Genomic DNA, 15,881 nt, shown 5'->3' with positions numbered 1-15,881 from the left:
GAGTCCTCCGGGTTACCCTGACAACTGCAGCGCACGAAGCCCATAAACGCAGAGGTCGCCCCGCGTGCCGGCGCCCAGCCCCGCTGACGCCGCGGCCCGTGACCTCCTGGCCAAAGCCACCCCAAACTTCTGGAGATGTTCCTCACCCAGCAGGGACCGGGTGGCCTTTGGAGCTGATGGGGAGCAGACGGGGAACCCAAAGCCGCGTCCCCTCTGCCCTCATCACGCTGTATCTCCAGAGGTCCCCATGCCGCGGCACCGCGTGTCCCCGGCGTGGTGGCTCCCGGTGCAGCTCCTCCACCCAGCCCGGTGGAGCCGGCGGTCCCGGAGGCACCCACTGCCGGTGCCTGGCGTGCCTTTCACAGCCACCTCCCGGGGCTGACAGGTTTCTGGCCCCGCTCTCGGTGCAGAGGTGAAGGCGCTTGGCAGGGCTCTGCAGCCCGCCAGCTCCAGGAGGCGGAAAAAACATTTATTTTATTTTTTTTTTAATATATTTTCTGCGCTCCAGGGGTGGTGGGGGAAGCAGGGTGACAAGGACAAGCCCTCCCCGTTGGGACACCTGGGGCACAGTTTTGGCAGCATGCCCCACGGGAACATTTTGGCACAAACTCTCCGGGTCCGGGATGCGAAGTTCCGAGGGGAAGGCGAGGCACAAACACCCAAAAATCCGCCTGGGCACCGTCCCCACGTGCCCGTGGGGGCTGGCGGGGCACGGAGCCCACGGGTGACCGGCTCCACGCGAGGGTACCCGTCCCCTGCTGCCCCTTTGCGGTGTCACCCGTGGGAGCTCCGTGCGCCCTGGGCGCAGGAGCCGGTCCCCGGGCCCCCTCTGGCGGCCCACAGACGCCAGCACGGGGCGCTCCGGGAAGGTGCCGGGGGTGGGGGGGGGTGGATTTTTGGCCAGGTTTCGGATGCTCCCGCTCGGGTTTCGCCGCCCCGCGGCTATTTATACCCGGCAACCCAATCCCCCGGCTGGCCGAGGACGTGTCACTCATCGCGGGGACACCTGCGGGGTGGCACCGGCGGGACGAGCGGGGGTGCCGCGCCCGCGGCTCCGCGCTTCGTCCCCCCCCCCTTTTTACCCCAAATCCTGGAGGGGTCTGGGACCCCGAAGTTCGGCACCGGGTCCCAACCCCTTCTATGTCCCCCCGCGTGGGGCAGGCACGGGTGGGGGGGCTGCGTGTTGGGGGCGGACGGGGCTCCCGCTGCCCGCCCGCCCCACGGGACCGCGGGCGGGCCGGGAATGCGAGGAATGCGGGGCGGGCACGCTGCCCCCTGCGGGGGCCCCGCCGCCCCCCCGGCCGCCCCCTGCCCCGCCTGTCCCTGCCCCGCAGCCACCGCTCGCCCCCCCACCCCCCCGAGAGCCCCGGTGGGATCCTGCGCCCCGAATCCACAGGGACCACCCCAAGGGGACACAGAGATCTGGGCACCCCCAGGACCCCCCAAGCTGGGGACCCCACAGCCTGGGCACCCACATACTGGAAACCCCCGGAGCCTGGACACCCCTTCCTCAAAATCCCCTCGTGCTGGAGACCCCCGGAGCTGGGGCACTTCTTCCCCAACGCCCCCACTCTGGGGACCCCCAGAACTCGGGCATCCCCTCCCCAGTCCCTTCATGCTGGGGGCTCCCGGAGCCTGGACACTCCTTCCCTCAGCTCCCCAAATCCCCTCGTGCTGGGGACACCCACAACCTGGGCACCCCTTCCCCAAAATCCCCTCATGCAGGAGAGCCCCAGAGCCTGGACACCCCCTCCCCAATCCCCCCACATTGGAGAGCCTCAGAGCCTGGACACCCCTTCCCCAAAATCTCTGTGTGCTGGAGACCCCCAGAACACAGGCACCCCGTCCTCAATCCCCCCCACAAGGAGGACCCCCAGAACTTGGGCATCCCCTCCCCAGTCCCCTCATGCTGAACACCCCCTCCCCAATCCCCACATGTTGGAGACGCCTGGAGCCTGGACACCCTTTCCCCCAAATCCCCTCACGCTGGAGACCCCCGGAGCCTGGACAACCCTTTGCCAACGCCCCTGCTATGGGGACCCCTGCAACCTGGGCACCTCCACGCTGGAGACCCCCAGAGCCTGGGCACCCCCTCCCCAATCCACCCACATCGGAGACTCCCAGAGCCTGTGGACCCTCTCCCCCAAATCCCCTCACGCTGAAGACCTCCGGAGCCGGGGCACCCCCTCCCCAATCCCCCCACGTTGGAGACTCCCGGAGCCTGTACACCCTCTCCCCCAAATCCCCTCGTGCTTGAGACCCCTGGAGCCTGTACCCCCCTCCCCCCAAAACCCCCTCATGCTGAAGACCTCCGGAGCCGGGGCACCCCCTCCCCAACCCCCTCCCACTGTACACCCTCTCCCCCAAATCCCCTCTTGCTGGAGCCCCCGGAGCCAGCACACCCCTTCCCCAACACCCCCACCCCGCAGCCCCCCCCCCACCCCCGCCCCAACCCGGACACCCCCTCTTTCCTCAGCCCCCCCTGCTCCAGCCCCCTCCCCGACGGCGGGGCCGCCCCCTCCTCCCTCTCCCCTCTCCCCGTGGGGGCGGGCGGTGGCGGCGGCGGCGGCTCCGGGGGCGGGACGGGGCGGTCCGGGGGGGCGCTGCCCGGTCCGGGGCGGCCCCGCCCGGGGGAGGCGCAGGCGGCGGCGGCGGCGGCGGCGGGCGCAGGATCCGCGGGCGGAGGAGCCGGCGGGGCCCATGGCTCCGGGGCTGCCGCTGGTGCTGGCGGCGCTGCTGGCGGCGGCGGGGGGCAGCGGCGGCGGCGGCGGCGGCGGCGGGGGGCGGCGAGCAGCGGCGGCGGCGGCGGCGTCCCCCGACGGGGCGGTCGCCAACCTGACGGTGGCCGTGGTGCTGCCGGAGCGCAACGTGAGCTACGCGTGGGCCTGGCCGCGCGTGGAACCGGCGCTGAGCCTGGCGCTGGAGGCGCTGCAGCGTGGGGAGCCGCCGCTGCTGCCGCGGCCCTTCTCGGTGCGCGTCGAGTTCATGAGCTCGGAGCTGGGGGGCGCGTGCTCCGAGTACGTGGCGCCGCTCAAAGCCGTGGACCTGAAGCTGTACCACGACCCCGACGTGCTCTTCGGGCCGGGGTGCGTCTACCCCGCCGCCTCGGTGGGCCGCTTCGCCTCGCACTGGCGGCTGCCCCTCATCACGGCCGGGGCGGTGGCGGTGGGCTTCAGCGAGAAGCGCGAGCACTACCGCACCACCGTGCGCACCGGGCCCTCGGCCCCCAAGCTGGGCGCCTTCGTCTCCCACCTGCACGCCCACTTCAACTGGAGCTCCCGCGCCGCCCTGCTCTACGTGGACCGCAAGACCGACGACCGGCCCTACTACTTCACCATCGAGGGCGTCTTCCAGGAGCTGCAGGACGGCAGCAACCTCACCGTCCGCCACCACATCTACTCCCCCGACGAGGGCGGCGCCGACACCGCCATCCACTTCATCAAGGCCAGCGGGCGCGGTGCGTGGCGTGGCGGGGCGCGTGGGGTGCGGGGGGAGTAAAAACGTCCCGTGGGGCGCGGAGAGGGGCAGGGGGAGCGGTGGGGTGAGCGTGGGGCGTGGGGAGGGGATGGGGGCGCGGCGGGACCCGTGGGGGGGGCACGGTGAGGGGTGGGCACGGTGGGATGTGTGTGGGGCGCAGCGAGGGGATGGGGGCGCAGCGGGACCCGTGGGGGGGCACAGCGAGGGGTGGGCACGGTGGGACCTGTGGGGGGCACAGCGAGGGGATGGGGACGCAGTGGGTCCTGTGGGGGGCACAGCGAGGGGTGGGCACAGTGGGACCAGTATGCGGCACTGCAAGGGCAGGGGGGCGCAGCGGGAGCTCTGTGGGGCACAGCAAGGGGGTGGGGGGGACAGTGGGACCTGTGGGGGGCACAGCAATGTGTGGGCACGGTGGGAACTGTGAGGGGCACAGCAAGGTGGCAGGGACACAGTGTGACCCCTGTGGGGCACAGCGAGGGACCAGGGGAGCAGCGGGACCCTTGTGGGGCACGACAAGGGGACAGGGACGCTGGGACCTCTGTGGGGCATAGCAAGGGGACAGGGACACGGTGGGACCTCTGTGGGGCACAACAAAGGGGCTGGGGTCACAGTGTCACCCTTGTGGGGCACAGTGAGGGGTGGGCACAGTGGGACCTCTGTGGGGCACAGCAAAGAGCCAGGGGGGCAGTGGGACCCGCGTGGGGCACAGCAAGGAGATGGGGGTGCAGTGGGACTCCTGTGGGGCGCAGCAAGGGGACAGGGTCACAGTGGGACACATACAGGGCACAGCAAAGGGGTGGGGGCGCAGCGGGACCCATGTGGGGTGCGGTGAGGAGTGGGCACAGTGCAACCCATGTGGGGCATGGCATGGGGCTGGGGGCACAGTGGGACCCGTGTGGGGCACAGCAAGGGGACGAGCAGGCAGTGGGACCATGTGGGGCACAGCGGGGGGGGGCCACAGTGGGACCTCTGTGGGGCACGGCGAGGGGCAGGGGACGCAGTGTGACCCCTGTGGGTCACGGTGCAGCGTGGGCAAAGCGTGCCGTGGGTATAGGGCACGGTGAGGGGTGAGCGCACACGGTCACAGCAGGGCTGAGGGGGCAGCAGGACCCCGTGGAAGCCCCCCCCAGCCACGGGACCCCCGCTCGCAGCCCCCCACCCCCCTCACCCCATGCAGGACCCCCGCCCCTTGGTGGGATGGGTGGCATGGGAGCGGGCAGAGGGACACGGGGGCGCCCTGGTGGCGCGCTGTGGCTCGGGCCACGCTGCCCTCTCCGGCGCAAGCCCGGGCGCCAGCGGGGTCGGGGTGTCCCCAGGGGCAGGCTGGACCCGGGCACCGCGGGGAGGCGGAGGGTGACGGTGTGGACGTGGCCAGCTGTCGGGCGGCGCTGGCGGTGGCTCCGGTGCCGGCATGCCGAGGTGGCCGTGCCGTGCTCGGGGGGGAGGTTGCAGCCCCCTGCCCCGTGCCGGTCCCTGGATGTGACCGTGGGGAATGGATGGGGAGGGGGCTGGGGACGGCCCCACCGTGGTGCCGTGGGGGGGGGGGAGTATAAATCAATTTGTCGCCTCGGGAGAGCGGCTATATCGGGCCGGGAGGAAATGGAGGGGCTTACGGAGGCAGCTGGAGAGCAAGGGCAGCCTGACTCTCGCTCTTCCATTATTGATGAGCGGGGTGTATCGATCCTGGAGGCAGCCGCTCCGCGCGGCTCCTTAATGGATGCTGAGATGCTGTGTCATTAAGGAGGACATCGAGCCGGGACCAGCGGAGCCAGATGGGGCAGCGGGGGACGCGGCCCGGGGAGCTCAGCGCCCTGGGGCTTCGGGGCTGAGGATGGGGGGCTTTGAGTGGGGTTGGGACGAGGCACCACGCGGGGACAAAGGCTGAATGCGGCCCTAGATCGCCCCGGTGCGCATCGAGGTGGAGGACGCCAGGCGTGGGCAAGGATGGGGGTCCCCTGGGGCTGCCCTGGCGAGGGACCCCACATCCCTAGGACCTCGGTGCCACCGCAGGGTGTCAGCTCCCATCTCCCAAGCGTGGCTTTGGAGAGCCTGGGGACAGCCATGCGCGTCCCGCTGGAGCTCCTCACCCGTGAGGCTCACAGCCCCGAGGAGCGGGGACCTTCGAGAGCGGGGCCGCCACGCACCTGCCCCGCGCCTGCGTGCGGCCGCCCGGTGCTTGCCATCGTCCCTCTGGCAGGGGCCTGGGCGACGTGCAGGGGCCCACGTCCCTGCCGCCGCTTGCGAGAGCGCTGATATAATTAGAGCCGCGGCGCAGGGAATTACCGGAGCATCTGCCCGCGGAGCGCAGGTCCTCCGCCTGGGGGAACGGGCGGGCAGGAGGAGGGGGCCCGGGCACCTTCCCCTGACGCCGCCAGCCCTGCGTTAGCCCCGCATCCCACACCGGGAGCCACTCGGGTGCCGTGTGCCCCCCTCGCCCCCCTGCCCTTTGACCGGGCGGGCGTCTGTCACCGCCGTGGGGCTGTGCCACCATCTGCCACCAGCTGTCGCGGCCCCCCTGCCACCAGCACCGATCCCAACGCACTCATCACCTCCGTTTTCCCCCACCCCACCGCGTTCCCCATGTTTTTTTTCTTCTTTTGTGTCTGTTTTTATTTTTTTTAATTATTATTATTATTATTTTGCCCCCGCTGCCCCCGAGCCCTCCCCTGGTGCCCGCGATGGGGCCGGGGCGGGAGGGCCGTGCGCCGGGGCCAGCGTCTGAGCGTGACATTCCTCCGGCGCCCGCCGCCTCCTCCCCCGTTGCTCAATCCCGGGTTCCCAGCCAGGCTGGCTGGAGCGGGGGCCCTGGTTTTCCGGGGGGAGGGAGGAGGCAGTGGCAGGAGCCTCCGCTCTGGCCCTCCACGAGGGTGAGGAGGGCCCCCGCTCGGGGGGGTTTCGGACACTCTCCGGCGCAGCCCGTGGGTCAGCCAGCCCCACGGACACGATGCCCGCGGCCAGCCCCACGTGTCACCCGCTCGGACATCCCGGCGGGGCCGTCGGAGCCCCTGGCAGCGGGGCTGTGGTCGGAGGGGTGTGAGGACGGGGCCCGGGCACCCCCTTGCCGCCCGGGTCCCGGCAGCAGATGCTCTGTTTCCAATTAATGCCGCGGCCCGCCGAAGGTGCTGGAATCTGGGAACCTGCACATTCCTGCCGCACGACCGACCGCAAACCCAAACATGTTTTTGTCCTTTTCCTCGGCATGGATTCCCCAGCGGCCTCCGGGCAGAGGCTGACGGCCTCCGGGGCACAGCCTCGCCGCCTCTCCCGGACCCGTTTTTCCCCTACCCACAGCCGGTGCAGCCCCCAGAGCCGGGACGGTGGCGTCACCGGGGTGGGGTGCACAGGGGCAACCGGTAATTGTGGGAGCTCCCCTTTTTCTCTGGGGTGCCCAACGTGGCACAGGCGGGTCAGGGCGGGCAAGGGATGTCCCGTGATGAGGTCAGCGTGGGGCAGGGAGCGGTGCCCCCCTGATGCCCTGTGCCCCCGCAGTGGTGTACCTCTGCGGGCCGCCGGAGATGCTGCGCCGGATCATGCAGCTGGCGCAGCGCGAGAACCTGACCAACGGCGACTACGTCTTCTTCTACGTGGACGTTTTCGGGGAGAGCCTGCGGGGGGACTCTGCCCGTGATGCCTTCAAGCCCTGGCAGCAGGGCCCGGGACAGGATTCGGGGCTGCGCGAGGCTTTCCAGGTGAGCTGCGCCTCCGTATGGGGATGGGGACGGGGACGTGCCCAGCGTGGCCCCCGTGCGTGACACGGGGCGCTGTGCCGTCCTGCAGACCGTGCTGGTGATCACCTACTACGAGCCCCAGAACCCCGAGTACCAGCACTTCCAAACGCAGCTCATCCTGCGAGCCAAGCAGAAATTCGGGGTGCAGCTCAACTACTCCCTGGTGAGCGCATCCCGCTGCCTGCCGGGGGCTGGGGTGGGGGCACCGTCCCTATGGGGCTGTGGGGTGGCTGTGGGAGCAGCCACGTGTGGTGCGCTGCCATCCCGGCAGGGTGTGTGCGTGGCCCTGCTGTGGGGTTGTGGATTTTCAGGGGTGTGCATGGCCCTGGTGCACGGTTATGGGATTGAAGGGGTTCGCATAGCCCCGGTGTGGGGTTATGGGGCTGTAGGGGTTTGTGTGGCCCCGGTACATGGTTATGGGTTTAAAGAGATTTGCATGGCCCTGGTGTGGGGTTATGAGGCTATGGAGATGTGCGTGGCCCCACCGTTGGGTTATAGGGCTGTAGGGGTTTGCATGGCCCCAGTGTGGGGTTATAGGGCTGAAGGGGTGTGCGTGGCCCGGGTGTTGCGTTATGGGGCTGCAGGAGTGTGCATGGCCCCAGTTTGGGGTTATGGGGTTGCAGAGGTGGGCATGGCCCTGTGGTTTGGGGTTTTGGGGCTAGGGAGGTTTGCATGGCCCTGGTGCATGGTTATGGGATTGCATGGGTTTGCATGACCCCCGTGTGGGGTAGTGGGTATATGGAGGCATGCAGGGCCCCGGTGCAGGGCTGTGGGGTGGCGGGGGGGTGCGTGCTGCGCTGAGGTCCCTCCCGGCAGATGAACCTGGTGGCGGGGTGCTTCTACGACGGGGTGCTGCTGTACGCCATGGTGCTGAACGAGACCCTGCGGGAGGGCGGCTCCAAGAAGAACGCCACCCACCTCATCGAGAAGATGCGGGACCGCAAGTTCCAGGGTAGCTGCTGGGGGAGGGGGGGGGTTTGGCAGTGGGTCTGGGGGCTTGGGTCCCGCGGTCCCCATCCCACCCACCGGGGTCTCTCTTGTCCCCGCAGGGGTGACGGGGCTGGTGAGCATGGACGGCAACAACGACCGGGACACCGACTTCAACCTGTGGGCCATGAGCGACCCCGAGAGCGGGCAGTACGAGGTGGGGGGCGGCACCGGGGGTCCTGCAGGGGGCTGGGGGGGGGGGGGCGGCTGAGGGGGTTTCCATGCTCAGGTCTCTTTGCCCAGGTGGTGGGACACTACTCGGGCGCAGAGAAGCAGATCCGCTGGCTGGGCCGTCCCATCCGCTGGGTGAAGGGGGCCCCCCCCTTGGACAACCCGCCCTGCGTCTTCGACGTGGATGACCCCTCCTGCGATAAAAGTGGGTGCATGCCCCCCCCTGCTGCTGGCATCCTGGGGGTCCCTGGGTGCCCAGTGTCCTTCCCTGGGGGGCTATGGGCTCCCCGAGAGGTGTGCTAACAGTGTGTCCCCCCCCATTCCACTGCAGCCCCCCTCTCCACGCTGGCCATCGTGGCTTTGGGCACCGGCCTCACCTTCGTCATGTTCGGCATCTCCAGCTTCCTCATCTTCAGGTGGGTTGGGGCTGGGGGGGCCGTGCCTGGGTGCTGGGGGGCAGGATCCTGACCCCCCCCCCCGTGTGTGTGTGTGTGTGTCCCCTCCAGGAAGCTGATGCTGGAGAAGGAGCTGGCCAGCATGCTGTGGAGGATCCGCTGGGACGAGCTGCACTTTGGGAGCGCCGAGCGGTACCACAAGGGAGCGGGCAGCCGGCTCACCCTGTCCCTGGTGAGAGCCACCAGCCCCCATGACGCTGGCCCTGTCCTGTCCCTGTCCCCCGCCCCCGTCCTGCCCCTGCATGGCGCTCCATCCCCTACAAAACCACAGCCACGTTGCACCCATCATCTGCAGCCATCCGTCCCCTACGCATCCCCTATCCGTGCCCCGTAGCGCACCGTACCTCGTCCTATAGCCCCTGCTACGGAGCGTGCGGACCTGGTGCTGGCCCTACGCACCACAACCTGTCCCCCGCCACCCCCTGCACACCCCTGGCTGTCCCCGCACAGCTCCGTGGGTGCCTGTCACCCCTCCTTGGGGTCCCCGTCCCTAACCCTCCCTCCCCGCAGCGTGGCTCCAGCTACGGCTCCCTGATGACCACCCACGGCAAGTACCAGATCTTCGCCAACACCGGGCACTTCAAGGTCAGTCCGAGCACCAACACCACCCGAGCCCCCCCTTGGTGACACCCCTGGTGTGATGCTGGCACCTCGCTCCCCTCCCCACATCCTCCCGGCGGGCGCTGAGCTCTCTCTCCCTTGCCCCCAAGGGCAACGTGGTGGCCATCAAGCACGTCAACAAGAAGCGCATCGAGCTGACGCGCCAGGTGCTCTTCGAGCTGAAACACGTAGGTGTGGGGTGGGCACCCCAATGGGGGGGCGCGGGGTCCCCTCCTGGGGGACGGCGGGGCTGGGGGACCGCTGGGGGGCACCCCCAGCTGGGGGATGAAGGGGGGTCCCTGCGGCTTTGTGGCCACGGTGGGTGGTACCCAGGGGAGCGGGGCCGTGTCCGGGGGTGCCCTGCATCCAGACGCTGCCCGTTCCCCCCTCCCCAGATGCGGGACATCCAGTTCAACCACCTGACGCGCTTCATCGGGGCGTGCATCGACCCCCCCAACATCTGCATCGTCACCGAGTACTGCCCGCGGGGCAGCCTGCAGGTAGCGGGGCGAGGGGGGAGGACACGGGGTGGGGGTCGGGTGAGCTGGGGAAGGGGGGGGGGGGGCTCCGATTTCGGGGATGGGGTGGCCATGGGGACCCTGTGAGGGTGGTGCCGGTGCCACCGTCCCGGCGCTCGGCGTGTTGCCTCCCCCAGGACATCCTGGAGAACGAGAGCATCAACCTGGACTGGATGTTTCGCTACTCGCTCATCAACGACATCGTCAAGGTACCCAAGCCGGGCGCACGGCTGGGACGAGGGGGATGCCGGGGAGGGAGGAGGGTGCCAACCTCACCGCGTCCGCCTCTCTGTCCCCCCCAGGGAATGGCCTTCCTGCACAACAGCATCATCGGGCACCACGGCAGCCTCAAGTCCTCCAACTGCGTGGTGGACAGCCGCTTCGTGCTGAAGATCACCGACTACGGGCTGGCCAGCTTCCGATCGCCCTGCGACGGCGAGGACACGCACGCCCTCTACGCCAGTGAGCGCCCGCCACAGGGGACGGGGGATGCGGGTGGCGGGGGCACGGCGTGGCCCTGCCTCACCATCCCGTGGCCGTGTCCCACCAGAGAAGCTGTGGACAGCCCCGGAGCTGCTGCAGAAGGGCCGGCTGCCCCCGCAGGGCATGCAGAAAGCTGACGTCTACAGCTTCGGCATCATCGTGCAGGAGATCGCCCTGCGCAACGGCCCCTTCTACATCGAGGGCATGGACCTGAGCCCCAAAGGTTTGGGGGGCCGGGGCGAGTTATGGGGTGGGGTGGGTTTTTGGGGGGATTCGTGCTCATCAGCCCCTGCTCCCCGGGCAGAGATCGTGCAGAAGGTGCGCAACAGCCAGAAGCCCTTCTTCCGCCCCTCCATCGACATCGGGGTGCACAGCGAGGAGCTGGCGGTGCTGATGGAGCGCTGCTGGGCGCAGGAGCCGGCCGAGCGCCCCGACTTCGGACAGATCAAGATCTTCATCCGCAGATTCAACAAGTGGGTGCTGGCAGAGCCTGGGGTCGGGCAGGGGGTCCCACGGGGTGTGCGTGCGTGTCCCCACCGCCGGCCTCCGTGTCCCTGCAGGGAGGGCAGCACCAGCATCCTGGACAACCTGCTGTCGCGCATGGAGCAGTACGCCAACAACCTGGAGAAGCTGGTGGAGGAGCGCACGCAAGCCTACCTGGAGGAGAAGCGCAAGGCGGAGAACCTGCTGTACCAGATCCTGCCCCAGTGAGCGGGGGCGAGATGGGGCCGGGGTGCCCTCCGTGGGGCCGGGGTGCCTGATGCGGGGCTGGAGCGCTCGTCGTGGGGCCGGGGGGTGCCCGCCGGCTCCCTGTGCCGCTGTTGGCAAGGGGGAGCGGGGAGGACAGGCTGTGGGATTTTGGGGAGGGGATACCCATCGTGCCGGCGGCCCCCCGGCACCCACCGTCCCCTCTTCCCCCGGCAGCTCCGTGGCGGAGCAGCTGAAGCGCGGCGAGACGGTGCGAGCCGAGGCTTTCGACAGCGTCACCATCTACTTCAGCGACATCGTGGGCTTCACCGCGCTGTCGGCCGAGAGCACCCCCATGCAGGTGGGGAGCAGGGGCGGGGGTGGGCCGGGGGGTTTGTGTGTGTGTGTGTGTGTGTGTGTGTGTGTCCCATCACCACCACCAGCGCCATCCCCGGGGCTGGAGCCAAATCCCTGCTCCTTGCAGGTTGTGACGCTGCTGAACGACCTCTACACCTGCTTCGACGCCATCATCGACAACTTCGACGTGTACAAGGTGAGGGGCGCGGGGCCGGGGGGGTGGGTGGCGCGGCGGGGGCAGCGAGGGTGAGCCGAGCTCACCGTGTCCCCGGTGCCGCGCAGGTGGAGACCATCGGGGACGCCTACATGGTGGTGTCGGGGCTGCCGGTGCGCAACGGCAAGCTGCACGCCCACGAGATCGTCCGCATGGCGCTGGCCCTGCTGGAGGCCGTCAAAACCTTCAAGATCCGCCACCGGCCCAACGACCAGCTGCGCCTGCGCATCGGCATCCACACCGGTGAGCCTGCCGGACGCTGTCCGCGTGCCCCCCCCCCCGCCCCATACCGCCCCGTCCCGGCCTGAGCGTGTCCCCTGTCCCCCCCCCTCCCCAGGCCCCGTGTGCGCAGGAGTGGTGGGGCTGAAGATGCCGCGGTACTGCCTCTTCGGGGACACGGTGAACACGGCGTCCCGCATGGAGTCCAACGGGCAGGGTGAGCCGCGGGGACGGCAGTGCCTGGCCTTGGGGGTGAGCACCGTGGGTCCCATCCCGCTGCTACCCCGGCCACGGCCTTATTTCCCCCCCCGCTCTCGCACCCCCAGCCCTGAAGATCCACGTCTCCTCCACTACCAAAGAAGTCCTGGATGAGTTCGGCTGCTTCGAGCTGGAGCTGCGCGGAGACGTGGAGATGAAGGTGAGGGTGCCGGGTGCCAGCCACCCCTACAACCCCCCCACACACCCCCCCGGGCTGGGGTCCGGGGGAGGGGGTCTGACCACTGCCCTCCACCCCCAGGGCAAGGGGAAGATGCGGACCTACTGGCTGCTGGGCGAGAGGAAAGACCCCAAAGTCGTCTGAGCCTGGCGCAGCCCCCAGCCCCCCCGTGCCCCCGGGGCGCACCGGAGCAGGTTTGGGGCGTGCGGGGCGCAGTGGCCACGGCACCGCCTGTCACCCCCCCCATCAGCACCAGCAAAGCCTTCCCGAGCCTCCCGCTGCCCCACGGAGCGGGCGGACCGGCCTCGACCCCCAACACCCCCCTCCCCAAAGCCTCTCGGGGTCCCGATCCCCACCTCCACCCCCCAAAACCCCTCGGCTCGGCGGGCTCTGAGCCGCCCCCTGGGGCCTGGCTGCCCCGCAGGGCACTTTGCCTTCTCTTTTCAGTACTCAGCCCCTCGTTGCGCCCGTGTCACCCCCTCCCCGGGGGGGGGGCAAAGGGAGCAGGACAGGCTCAGACCCTGCTGCTCCCACCCGTGCCTCCCCCTCTCCCCCTGTACATAGCCCTCCCCCCCCCCGGGTCCTGTAAATACCCCCTCCCCAGGTGTAAATATAGGCGTCCGCGCAGACTATTTTGTTGAAATACAAACTGCCCCCAGCGCCGCTGTCTGCTTTGGGGGGCTCCGAGCTTGGTGCTGGTTGTGCCCAGATCCCACCCGGGGACGGGGACGGGGACACGCGTCACGCACTGCGGGCACGGGGAGAGGACACATCCCTGGGGACGTGCCGCAGTTGGGGGTGGCGGTGGGTAGGCTGTCGGGGTCCCCCGTCCCACAGCCTGCCCTGAGGACAGCCGTGGCAGGGACACCCTTGGGTGACAGCGCAGGGACACCCTTGGGTGGCAGCACAGGGACACCCTTGGGTGGCAGCACAGGGACACCGCCTGCTCTTTATTGCTTGCTCGGCCGCACCCCGTAGCACAGGGACACCGCCTGCTCTTTATTGCTTGCTCGGCCGCACCCCGTAGCGTTCGGCGACGTGGGGCAGGGGCTGCTCCAGGTACTCGGCGATGGGGGTGGAGAAGGCGGCGTTCCTCCGAAAGGGGCTGTCCCCGGTGCGGATGCAGGTGACGCCCTGGAGGGGAGGGACGCGGGGACCCCCGTGAGCAGGGGGTGCTGTCCCCGCGGGCAGGGCGGGTTGCGGGTACTCACGGGCACGCTGCGGGCTTGCTCCAGCCAGAAGCTGCGGGGCTGCTCCGTGTGGTAGTTGTGGGGCTGCGGCGGAAAAGGGGAGCCCCGATGTCAGCCGGGGAGGGGGGGCGGCGTGCTCGGAGACCCCTCGTGGGGTGCGAGGTGTGGGGTGGGTACCTGGGTGGTGGGCAGCGGCGTGGGCTGGAAGCCCCCCGCCTGGAAATCCCGGTGCGTGGTGGAGAGCCTCTCCATGGGCGCACGGGGTGGGCACGTCTCCTCCAGCAGCTCCTGCCTGCGGGACCCCCCCCCCCCGCTGCCCAATTTTGGGGTCCCCAAGCACAGGGACCGCGGTTGGGGTTGGGGAGGGGCAGGCTCACCTGTACTTCTGGTAGAGCATCAGCTCCAGCATGGCCTCCCGCTGCCCTGCGGGGAGGCGGCACCCTCAGCACCGCGGCGTGCCCCTCGGCACCTCGCTCCCCCGTAATTATTTTTGGGGTGGGGACCCCCGGCCCCACCTCTTGCCAGCATCGGGATGCTGTGGGGCGGGCGGAAGGCGTGCTTGGAGGTGGTGCTGGGGGGCGGCTGGGCTGGTGGCTGGCGGGCCAGCAGCCCGCGGTGGCCGTGCCGGTGGACGAAGCCCTCGCTGCCCGTCTCCGGTGCCAGCACCCGGTCCAGGTCGTTGGTGGCTCTCTGGGGACACGGCGTGGCTCCAGCACCTCCCCTGGTGTGCACCGACCCCTCCCCGAGCCCCCCAGGTGCGTTCAACCCCACCAGCAGTCCCTAAGCACACGCTGTCCCCTGCCCGCACCTATTTGAAGACCGGGGGGCTCAGAGCCCCCCCCCGGCCGGGTCTGAGGGGTTACCTCCTCCTGCCAGTTGTGGATCAAGCAGCTCCCGCGGGGCATGACCTGCCTTGGCTCCTCCACTGGCATCGGGGCTGGCGCCTCGGGGGGCTCCTTGGCCATGGCCAACACCTTCGGGATCTCCTCGGCCGTGGCCACCAGCTGCTCCTGGTGCTCCTCACCTGTGTCCAGCATCTCCTGGTGCTCCTCGCCCCCATCCACCACCACCCCGGGGGGCTCCTCGGCCGTGTCCCCACGGCACGGGGCCACCACGGGCAGCAGCACATCCCGCCGGATCCTCACCGTGCACGGGGGGGCCACGTCCCCGGTATCCCCCCCATGCCCTGGGGGCACGCGGCCGGTCAGAGCCACCCTGCGCACACGGGGACAGACGGAGACACTGGGGACAGGCAGCGGGGTCGTGTCCCCTGGTGCCGCCCCGGTGACCCCTGCCCCCTTGGTGACCCCAGCCCCAGGTGCCCCCAAGACCCGGGGACCCCTCCCCAGCACCCCCCCGGTGCCCACCCCCGCGGGGTCTCCGTCCCCCGCCGCGCCCCGGGCTCCATGGCCGGGCCCGGGGGCTCCTCTCCCGCGCCCCGCTCCGTCTCCATGGGGACGGCAGACGCCGTCCGCGCCAGCTGATTGGCGGAGCCGAGCGCGGGGGGGCCTCCCATTGGCGGAGAGCCTCGGGGGGGCGGGGACAGAGTGGGGCGAGGTGGCGGGAGATGGGCAAGGGGGCGTGGCCGGAGGGGTAAAGGGGCGGGGTTAGGGGGCGTGGCCAGCGGCGCGCGCGCGCGCTCCGTCCACGTGCGGTGCCGGAGCCCCCAGGGGGCGATCGGGGGGCGGTGTGCGCCCGCTGCGCGCCTCGGGGCGGGCGGTGGCGGCCCGGGATAGGCAGGGCAGGGCCCGTTCTGCCCCCCTCCCCCCCCACAAGCCTGCAGGACGCCAGCCCCGCTCTCCGACCCCCCCGCCAGCCTCGACGGGCGCCGTGCAGAAGAAGGGCCCTTTGACGGCGGCGGCCCCCGGGCTGTTATTGCAGCGCTCTGCGGTGTGCGCCGGCCGGGCCACCGCGCTGCCGGCGCTGGGGCCTCTGTTTATCCTGGCCGGCCTCGCGTCTCACCCCCGCGGCCCAGCGGGGACGGCCCCGCCCCGGGAGCTCGGCTCCGGGCCAAGCCGTCGGGGCGGGGAAGCCGGGGCCGTCCGTGCCGGCAGCCCTGCGGAGGGGCCCGGGGCTGCGGCTGCTGCGAGCCCATCTGCCGAGCAGCTGGGGAGAGAGGAGCGGCGGGGGGGGGGGCACGCACACGTGCCTGGGGTTGGGGGTGAGCAGGGAGGCCCCCGCGCCGTGCCCTTAGCCTCGGTGTCCGCCCCCCCCCCCCCGCCCCCCGGGGACGTGCCTCTGCTCCGGGCCAGCAGCGGCCCCCTCGCACCCCGCGGGGAGCCCTGTGCTTGGGGCCCGGCAGCGGGAGCTGGAGCACATCTGGGCGCAGCGTGCCGCTGACACATCCACCCCCCTCCTC

General features: G+C 70.5%; 2 protein-coding genes across 3 annotated transcripts; one reads left to right on the top strand and one right to left on the bottom strand.

Annotated features, from left to right (window-relative positions):
• Positions 1-2,651: 2,651 nt before the first annotated feature.
• Positions 2,652-12,992, top strand: NPR2 (natriuretic peptide receptor 2). Of its 2 annotated transcripts, none has more exons than XM_066988749.1 (22): positions 2,652-3,457; positions 6,967-7,166; positions 7,255-7,368; positions 8,022-8,157; positions 8,255-8,349; positions 8,436-8,568; positions 8,695-8,779; positions 8,870-8,990; positions 9,329-9,403; positions 9,529-9,606; positions 9,814-9,918; positions 10,074-10,145; positions 10,239-10,398; positions 10,487-10,642; positions 10,724-10,892; positions 10,980-11,126; positions 11,344-11,467; positions 11,591-11,659; positions 11,746-11,920; positions 12,015-12,113; positions 12,223-12,314; positions 12,414-12,992. In XM_066988749.1, the coding sequence occupies exons 1-22, from the start codon at positions 2,701-2,703 to the stop codon at positions 12,474-12,476; spliced, it is 3,225 nt and encodes a 1,074-aa protein (XP_066844850.1). In that variant the 5' UTR covers positions 2,652-2,700; the 3' UTR covers positions 12,477-12,992. The 2 variants fall into 2 exon arrangements, with proteins under 2 accessions (XP_066844850.1, XP_066844851.1); XM_066988750.1 differs by lacking the exon at positions 2,652-3,457 and adding an exon at positions 6,257-6,830.
• A 258-nt stretch (positions 12,993-13,250) lies between these two features.
• On the bottom strand, positions 13,251-15,053 carry SPAG8 (sperm associated antigen 8). Its single transcript, XM_048052313.2, has 7 exons — positions 14,890-15,053; positions 14,386-14,737; positions 14,038-14,212; positions 13,900-13,945; positions 13,700-13,814; positions 13,544-13,606; positions 13,251-13,466 (listed from the first exon to the last, which is right to left on the bottom strand). The coding sequence occupies exons 1-7, from the start codon at positions 15,036-15,038 to the stop codon at positions 13,332-13,334; spliced, it is 1,035 nt and encodes a 344-aa protein (XP_047908270.1). The 5' UTR covers positions 15,039-15,053; the 3' UTR covers positions 13,251-13,331.
• Positions 15,054-15,881: the final 828 nt, after the last annotated feature.

The sequence above is a fragment of the Anser cygnoides genome, chromosome Z (assembly GCF_040182565.1).
Source record: "Anser cygnoides isolate HZ-2024a breed goose chromosome Z, Taihu_goose_T2T_genome, whole genome shotgun sequence".
NCBI lineage: Eukaryota > Metazoa > Chordata > Aves > Anseriformes > Anatidae > Anser > Anser cygnoides.
Note: the sequence above shows the minus strand (reverse complement) of the source record. Positions and strands in the feature narration are given on the sequence as shown.